Source organism: Chenopodium album, chromosome 25, assembly GCF_948465745.1.
Source record: "Chenopodium album chromosome 25, dcCheAlbu1.1, whole genome shotgun sequence".
In the NCBI taxonomy this organism is placed as follows: Eukaryota; Viridiplantae; Streptophyta; class Magnoliopsida; order Caryophyllales; family Amaranthaceae; genus Chenopodium; species Chenopodium album.
In genome coordinates this window covers 12870725-12880106 of record NC_137858.1, presented here as the reverse complement: position 1 = coordinate 12880106, position 9382 = coordinate 12870725, and the positions used below count along the sequence as shown (strand labels likewise).

Below are 9382 nucleotides of genomic sequence, written 5' to 3'. Positions count from 1 at the left end.
CAAGACCAAAGTACATCAAACAAAATGCAACCAACATTTCTTCTGCCATCATCCCACAAAGTACAGGGAGCAGCAAGGATTACAAACAAATTATTAAACATAGAAACTAAGGTGTTGTTTGGTTACACTAATTTTTCATGGGCACTCAAAATTCCTAGGAAATGCAAAAGTGGTGAGTTGTTTGGTTAACCAAAAAAGTGCAAAATGGTGGAAGTTGGAATTCCATAGGAATTTGAAGTTCCCACATAATGTAGGAATTAAATTACCTAGGTCCCCCTAAGTCACTCAAAAATTCCCATGAATTCTAATTTTCCTATTATCTACCAAACAAGTTGAATTAACTTCCTAGGAATTGCATGAGTGAAATAACTTCCCATGAACTGTAAATTACCATGGAAGTTATTTACTTATTTCCCATTGCAACCAAACAAGGCCTAAAGCTAGAACGGAAAGCAAATAGCAGTGTCTAACACGATCGAGGGTAGCAGTGCTTGACATCTTCCTCGTACGCAATCCTAGCACAGCAGGGAGCAGTGTCATGGTGCTTCTCTCCCTCGGCCCTCCTTCATATTTATGGCCAACTTAGCCGAGTAGTGAGCAACAAAGTTTCCTTCTCTACGAATATAACTGAAGCTGAAATTTTGAGCAATTCCCCAACATCAGTTTTATTGGAAATTAAAGTTCTTTAGGCTCGAAAACCATACTAGTTCTCTTCAATACGGCCCGGTTAGTCCATTTCTCCGTGTACCGGTTTTTGTAAAGCCAAAGGTATTATTATCAATGGTCTTTTCTGTTTTGCAAAGCACTCGTCTTGCATTCGATGCTACAATTGCTAACATCAATAACAGGTGTACCAAAATCAGTTTACTAATAAATTAAATTTAGAACTCAAAACTATGCAAGCAAAGCAGATCATAGCATATCATCAAATTTTGCTTCTTTTGAAAACCATGTTTGGAGCATAAGAATTAGCTATCTCTGACCAAGTAGCTAGCCCTGAAATAGTGCCCCTAATACCCTCGATTAGAAAACAGTTGAGCTAATGCATTCATTGGATTTATAGCTATTAATTTATGGTAAATAACTAAGATAAGTAGCACTCAGGTTCAAACAAAAACCTGCCGAAAACTACACATCACACAGCTGATGCCAGAAATTAAAATACAGGCTAACAGATCTACGCCACTTCAATCCAGTTGCCAATATATATTTTCTTTTCGTCATCTCTTCCAGCATGCTCTATAACCTTTAAGGCAGGCATATAACCATAATACATTAGGGCAAAATAAACCACCAAATAGGAGCATGATTAATAAAAACCGCACTTGCCCCATCTCATTCACTAATGCCTCCCACGAGATCCAGCACCGGATCGAGGACCAGGGTGCCGAGAGAACTGTATGCGCAGATAAGCAGAATCTCGATCATCTTCATCCATTTTGTAACCTGTAAGCATTGACAGGAACTAATTACGATTACAAGTCATTAACTAAATAAATGCAATGCTTGAAGACTAGCCTCAAAATACTTTCTTTATCCTATTTGTCACAATGACACACTCTTCATAAGCGTAACTTCACCAAGACACTCTAAAATAATAATTCGACTATTCTCCTAACCAACCCCGAAAGAGAAAAAAAAAAAAAAAAAAAAAAAAAAAAAAAACTCTCGAATAACAAGAAATAAATTCCTCCAGCGATGCTCCTTTTAAAAATTTAATCATAAATTTATATATTAGGAAGGGTAACCCTCTTTAGAGCATGTAAAACTAGTTATATGAAATTAATTTCCTAACAGGCGAGATTATAACCTTCAGTCTAATTCATGTATAAACACAAAATGTCACAGAAAATGGAACATTTCAGTCCAATTCAGATATTAATTGAAAAACTGTAACATTCCTTTATGCTTCAGAAAGCATTCTCACTGTATAACTGGCTAGACTACTTCAACACACGAGGAAAGCTAGTGTACCAGCCTAGCACGGCTAGCAGGGACTAAATGATACATTACCTTGCAAGGCGCTTAAAGCTGTAGCAGCACAGGCTGCATCAACAAAATCCACAAAACAGAGGATAAGAGGATCTCCTCCACGCTGCATAAAACTAAACATAATTAAATTGCATTTTGGATACAGAAATACAAACATAATCAGATCTAGCAATAATGATGTTACCAGAAATACATATAAAGAATATATGTAGAGTTTGGGTCGAATTTATCAGGTTTCAGGTTGGTTTTTGGCAACAACTTTTAGCAGACTTCCAAGACATTCACTTTAGTAGTTTAATTCAGGTAATATCAGCTTGTCAGGTACTAGGGTTAATTGCACCTTTGTGCTGTTTTCTGCAACTAGGTTGGGTTCAGACAGTTCAGCTTAATTTATGTTATGAAAAAAAAAATCAACGGATCAAGATTCAAGTCTGTTTTTGACGGATTAGACTCGGATTGGGTTGGGGTTTTTCAAACCATGTCAATTTTGAGATTTCCTAAGTGCAGTATACAAACATAGAGTTATAAATAGAGCCGGCAAAACCTGACATGACACGACACAAAAACACGAAAAAATCAGGTTGGTGTCAAAGGTTTACGACATGTTTAACTAAACAGGTCAACACGATACGACACATTTAATTACACAGGTCGGGTTAGTGATGAGAATTCCAACACGAGACTAACACGAATCAACTCGCTTATGAAAAATAATCAATAATTTATGAATTTAATGATAAATATTTTGAATGGAGCTAACTTATAACACGATAACAACCGGACACGAAAAAAGCGAGTTAGTATCAAGGGTTTCCAACACGATTAGTTAAACGGGTCAAGATGACATGACACGTTTATTAAACGGGTCAAGTTAGTGTTGAGGTCCTCCAGCCTGTTTAACTTCGAACACGGAACACAAGAATAACACGACCCAACACATTTGCTAGCTCTAGTTATAAAGCCAAATCAATAAGTAAATTTTTCACACCCAATAATATCACATTTCATTTTCCTTGTATATTTAATAATCTATACGCCAATACTTTGATCCTCATGACTCTGGCATTTCTAGTCAATGAATTAGTCAAATCGCAAAAATTTTAATAAATTGTAAATATTACTTTTTTTTTTAAACGGTACCTTTTTTTTTTTATCAATCACAAGTGAAACTACAATCAAAGTAATTGAGGTCAAATTAAAAAAAAAAAGTAGCAACCAGTGTATGACGAAATAATTGATTGCTCACTTACATGTTTGGACTCCTTGGTCACAAGTCGTACTTCTTTATACCCCACAAAGGGGCGAAAAATATCTAGACTAGTTAAGAAACTTATCAAAAGAAGTTATTGATTCAGTCATAATGCAGTTTGATTAAGTGTCGTCAACACGTTATGAAAAAAGGATACGAGCTACTTCTCTTTTACTGCTATTTGGAGGAAGCCCCTCCACATATAGAGTGTTTGAAGCGTCGGAAGGAAGAGGTACAGTTTCACGTACAGATCTGGCCAACGTATCAACTCGCAGCTGACCCCCAAAACCAACATCTCGTCCATTTGATGCTGCATCTGGGACCATAGATCCAGGGCGGCCCAATAGAGATGGTTCTCCCACTGAGATACCCCTTGCCAATGAAGCTCCTGAAAATGTACTAGCTTCTCCAGCAGCGTAGGATGGAATTTCCTTCGGAAGAGAAAAAGGAAAAGAAAAAAAAAAAAAAACAAAGAAGTGTGTACTTCAGCAATAAGATGGATAGGCCAAACAGAAAATGATAAAGTGTCTCAATAGGATCAAAGAGACTACCGTTCTTTGGAGATAACGGTCATACGCAGACCCTAGTGTTTGTGAGTCCTTTGCAACCCTGGGTCCTCCTCGTTCATCGTCTCGTATTAAATAGTCACGCATATCAAGAGCAGGTGTTACCCGTGAAGGAGGCAGCTCTGTGGGATCGTGATTAAAAAGTTCAACAGGATTAAGGAGATTTACTGAATAGCCCTAGCCATGGGTAGCAGAAATAAATTTCATCCACGTATATGTCCATTTGATATTTTAAGCAACCCTAAAAGGTACAAGCCTATTGGAAGAAAATGGCCACTTGTACAAAATAAGAGTAGGGTTTATATGAGTCAACTTTGACCAATAAATTGTCGGTAAATTATAATATTTCATCACTAGATTGTCTTAGATATACATTCATAAGATTAAAATTAGGAAAAATTGCAAAAAACCACCTTTTATAACACCTTTTTTTGTAAAAAAACACCTTATAAAAATTTTCTTGTAAAAACACACCTAAAACCACTTTTTTTTTTTTTGCGAAGTAACACCTTAACCCGGTTTCCGGTGCTTGACTCGGTTTTCCGGCGTTGACTTTGCATGTGTGGGTCACGTGATCTTCTTCCTCTATTTTTTTTTCTCTTTTCCCTCGCCGCCCCCACCTCATCGCCCCCACCACCTCTACCACCCCCACTAACACCACCTCACCACCACCACTAATTCACTACTACTCTCACCAACATCATTTCACCCAAAAAATTTGCTCTTTCACCCCTGTTCATTCAGCCCCATCCACCCAAAACCCTACTTCACCTCTTCATCCCCTTCCTCCATTGAAGCCCAATAGAGAAAGCACATACAAAACAAAAAAAAAAAATTGAATTAAAGACCATATTGGTGTTCATTAATTGGCCTCTTGAAATTACTCCTAATTTCATCATTTGTGGGAAAAAACGAGAACCCTAATTTTCAATTACAAACCCTAACTTATGAAAATACGAAAAACCCAACATAATTTACAAGAAATTCAGTAATTACAACAACTTACCCTACTAGAAATTAGGTTAATTGCAACAATTCATGCTTAAAAATGGAGATTTCTTCATCAATGGTGAATAGTTGGGACTTTGTTGGAGAAAAGGGAGGAGAGAGAAAGTTAAATTGGAGAAATGGAGGGTAAATTGGGAAAAAAAAAAGGGGAAAGTCACCGGAACACGTGCTTCTCACGTGCAAGTCAATGCCTGAAAACCGAATCAAAGGACGGAAACCGGGTTAAGGTGTTACTTCGCAAAAAAAAAGTGGTTTTAGGTGTGTTTTTACAAGAAAATTTTTATAAGGTGTTTTTTTACAAAAAAGTTGTTATAAAAGGTGGTTTTTTGCAATTTTTCCTAATTTAATATGCAAACTTAATTCTCACTCAATTTAATAATTTCCTGACGATATCAACCAAGTTACCATCAGCCTCATAGACACTAAATTAAGAGAGCTTATGTAATGCTCTAGCATATCAAATATATAACCATCACCTTCATAGCGCATTCAAGTTTTCTGTTTTCCAAAATTGGTTTTTAATACTCCCTCCGTTTTTAAATACTTGCTCCATTTCCTTATTTGTAAAGCTTTTACTTCCTCCGTTCTTTTATTATTGCACCACTTGCCTTTTTAGGAAGTTTCACAAATATTGCACCATTTCCTCTTTAGGAAAAAAATTATTTGTGTTCACACTACAAATACCCAACATACCCTTGCTTTTTCACACTTACTTTTTAGTATATCAATACATCACATGGTCAACTTTGTATTTTTACCTTTCTCTCTCTTACTTTATTCCACTACCAAAATATTTGTACCCAACCCCTATGGTGCAATAATAAAAAAAACGGAGGAAGTATAATATTTAATTTATTTTTCTCAGACCCAATTTTATTACTTTTAGATTCTCTCTCCTCCAATTTACCTTCCACCAACCCCCACTATCTCCATATTTTAATACATTCTCTTAAAACTCCGCGCATGGAGAAATGGAGCAATTATTTAAAAACGAAGGGAGTACTACAAATGATTAAACATAATATATCAAAAGCCAAATAACACTTTGCACAGAGCAAAAAATACTCATGCTATGAAACAACACAGTTACCAACCAACTAAATTCATACAACTCAATAGGATTAGTCTTACCCTTAAAAATTATATAGTACCTACTCCCTCCATCACAAAATAACTGGGATGTTGGACTTATAACTGGGACATTGGACTTTTTTCACTATTCATCATTAGCTTTGACCATAATTTTTTACTAACATAAAAAACATCTTATATTTTATCACAAAATATGTTTTTCAATACGTATTAATATAAAGTTTCATAATATAATCTTTAAAATAATTTTAATAATTATTTAATTATATAAAAATATAGTCAAAATAGTGCATCAGCATGTATGCAATGTTGCCTGTGTCAATTATTGTGGAAGAGGGAGTAAAATGCAATGAATATTTATGTTGTAAGTTTAAAAAATTAAGTCACAATTCACAAACCCCATAAGAGGGTAAGCCTACTTTACTCATCCTCATTATTTTCATAATTTATACACACTCATATGTATCAATATACAGAGTAAGTCAATCTATAATGCAACACGTCAAGCAAAGCAACAAGAACACAGAAATATAAAACATATGCTGATTCTATTCACAAGTCTTCAGAATACCATAATCAATACTTGACAATTGGACTACAGGAATTAATGTATATAGTGTTGGACTTGCTTTTATTCTTAGCACAACACTCTCCAAGTCTCCATAATAAACATATATATTTCATATGACTTACATATACTAGAGCTGGAGATGGGAAACCTTATGAAAAACTTGACATCAAACTCTAGAAACTCATCCCAGCACTCATCATCCACTAAAGGCCCTTTAGAGAAAAATTCACTCTCCAATTACAGTCTAAACCCAGAACCAGAGTATAAGTTAGCAACCTCAATATTACTATCTCAATAAAGGGTGTAATGTACAGAACCTCACATAATTGTCAGAAGAAACCTTCTGATTCACTGCAAAAGTCCAAAATAACATCAAAGATGGATTATTATCAAATTTGGCTTATAATAAATTGTTTCGAGACAGGAGAACATTTACAAATGTCAAGCACAATTTAGCCCTACAATAAACACCAATTAAGAGGGGCACACACAGCTTGCTCCATCTGTTAATTGTCCACAACAAACCCACACTGAAGGATTTTTTGGGAACCAGTAGAAGTTATGAAAATAAAGGCCCTCTAAACCTCAATCCAATAATCCATTTCTCAATCTACAAATAAACATTACCAAAATCAAATAGCTCTTTGATTAGTCTTGCATATAGTAATGTCCTCCTCCAACACAAAAAGTTATGATGATCATAGTCATATCTGAATCATAATCTTCTTTCTAAAAGAATTCTATCAAAATTAGTGTTGCTAAGAACCAAAAAAGATGCAAAATTTGGGTACGGGCCTAAGATTTCAGCTTATTTCACCTGCAAAAGTGGGTAAATTTTCTTTCATATGCCATGAATACTTTAAAGATTACATCCATCTCTTTTTTCCAGGTCATAGACTATGTGGCATTCTAGTAGGACTACACAATCTTTCATGAGCTAAATAGAAAATCATCGACCCTAACTAAAGATTTTCATTTCCCAAGCTACACGACAAAGTGCAAAGCTCAAAAATAAATTTTCCAAAAAGTGGAATTAGTGTTATTGACCTCCCACTAGCCTATCACATAACCTTTGTACTTAGCCCCTCATTCAACTAACTGAAAGTCAATAGGACACCAACTTGTTGCGATCTCAATACTAAGAAGAAGCTTTACACTAATCACTCTTTTGCCAACTAGATGCACTAAATGAGCTCTTGTTGTTTGTTCTTTAACAAGGCAGAATAGAGCTACGTGATCCAAAAACTAGCAACAAAAAGCAGCTAACATTGTTCTATATTGCTTTTTAATTAAAATGACCTTGGGTGCCCACTTGGTTAAACTTAAGAGTTTCAGTATAAAGATTTTCCCATCGATAACCATACCAGAATAAGCCTTCTTTTTATTCAGATCCTATGCATGGATATTGAATCAAAATGATGCTTTGGAAAATTGTCCCACAGATCATATCATACACACACATTAATCTTTATCCCACTATAGAAATTACTTCAACGTTGATGCATATCATAAAGCCATTACCTAATGCTGGCTTTTCAACAAACTTCCAAACACGAAGATAAAATACTTAGAGGCAGTGCATCATTTCTCTTCTCTATTTACAACCCATATATTTACTTTTCTCTTTTCTACTTTCCTATCTTTCCAACACACACCTGCCTTCCACCCCCTTCCATTCCCACCCCACTAAAATAGCTCGAGAAAGTCACAATTCACATGAAGTTATTGTCATCCAGACTCTTGTAGAAAAGACCACATTCATTCAAAAAAAAAAAAAATGCATCTTTAATATTGTAAATTCATTTCAAGCTCAAAATAATAACAACGAAAACCAGGAGTATCACTTTTGTTATACTCCGACAATCTCCCGCCACTAGGGAAATAAAGTTCTCTTCTTTAGCATCAAATGCTTCTTTGTTTAAGAACAGGTTTGGTATTTAACATGAAACAAACATCATAATCAAACACGACGAAGAAACCGAAACGCAAAACAACCCAATTACAGTCAATTTTAAACTTTTCAGGCAATGAACAAATCACAATTGCACAAAAAGTTCATTGATTAACGATGATAGTGTTTTTTTCCTAAATCAAATGTCAATTCCTACCGCAAAATCAGCTTTACGGTGTGATTTGCATTCGCAACAAATCAATCAACCAAATTTAGAAGAATCAACCAAATTTAGATGAATCAACCCTAGATTAAAATTAATCGCCAAATTCAAATTCATACAGCTACAGAAAATTCTGAGGAGAGAGAGAGAGTTACCGTAATCGTTGCGAGGGCGTTTAAGCATGCCAGAAGACGTATACAAAGGTCCCTGTCGACCCCAAACTCCATCCGCCATTGTTAATTTTTCCAGAAGCTTGTAGATTTACAGAGTTTCGAAACTTGGTTTGAGTGAATTTGAAGTTTTGGAAACCCTAATTAAAATTGGGGAAGAAGATTGAAATCGATCAAGAGGTTGTGTTGTGAGCTTCAGGCATCCAATAGTGATGGCAACAGTACAAATGTACAATAGATCTCAAATGCTAGGAGGATATCAGCCCCTTAATCGCGCAAAAAATGTAATCAGTATTTATGGGGCATTTTTGGTGTTTTACTACGTACTTTATTTTCACTTATTTTTAAAGTTAATAAATTTATATACGAGTAATAAAAACACAAATTCTTATATGTGGCCGGTCATCCATGGAATTATTTCGTTAGTGTTATAGGGGATACCCGGTCAGTGTTTAGAGGTTACTTTGTTAGTGTTATAGGGGTTACTTCTTAAGTAATACATGGGTTATTCCATCAATGCTACAGGGGTTACTCAATTAGAGTTAAGGGGGTTAGGCCCTGTTCACTTCACCTAACAAAAATAATCAAGTAAAAATAATTTAAGTTCAGTAAAAATAAGT

At 35.2% G+C, this 9382-nt stretch overlaps 1 protein-coding gene across 1 annotated transcript; it reads right to left on the bottom strand.

Moving 5' to 3' along the window:
• Nucleotides 1-880: 880 nt before the first annotated feature.
• LOC145614364 (RNA-binding protein 2-like) lies at nucleotides 881-9019 on the bottom strand. Its single transcript, XM_081669413.1, has 6 exons — nucleotides 8748-9019; nucleotides 3793-3929; nucleotides 3399-3672; nucleotides 3243-3304; nucleotides 2014-2095; nucleotides 881-1446 (listed from the first exon to the last, which is right to left on the bottom strand). The coding sequence occupies exons 1-6, from the start codon at nucleotides 8824-8826 to the stop codon at nucleotides 1343-1345; spliced, it is 738 nt and encodes a 245-aa protein (XP_081525539.1). The 5' UTR covers nucleotides 8827-9019; the 3' UTR covers nucleotides 881-1342.
• Between the last annotated feature and the right edge of the window lie 363 nt (nucleotides 9020-9382).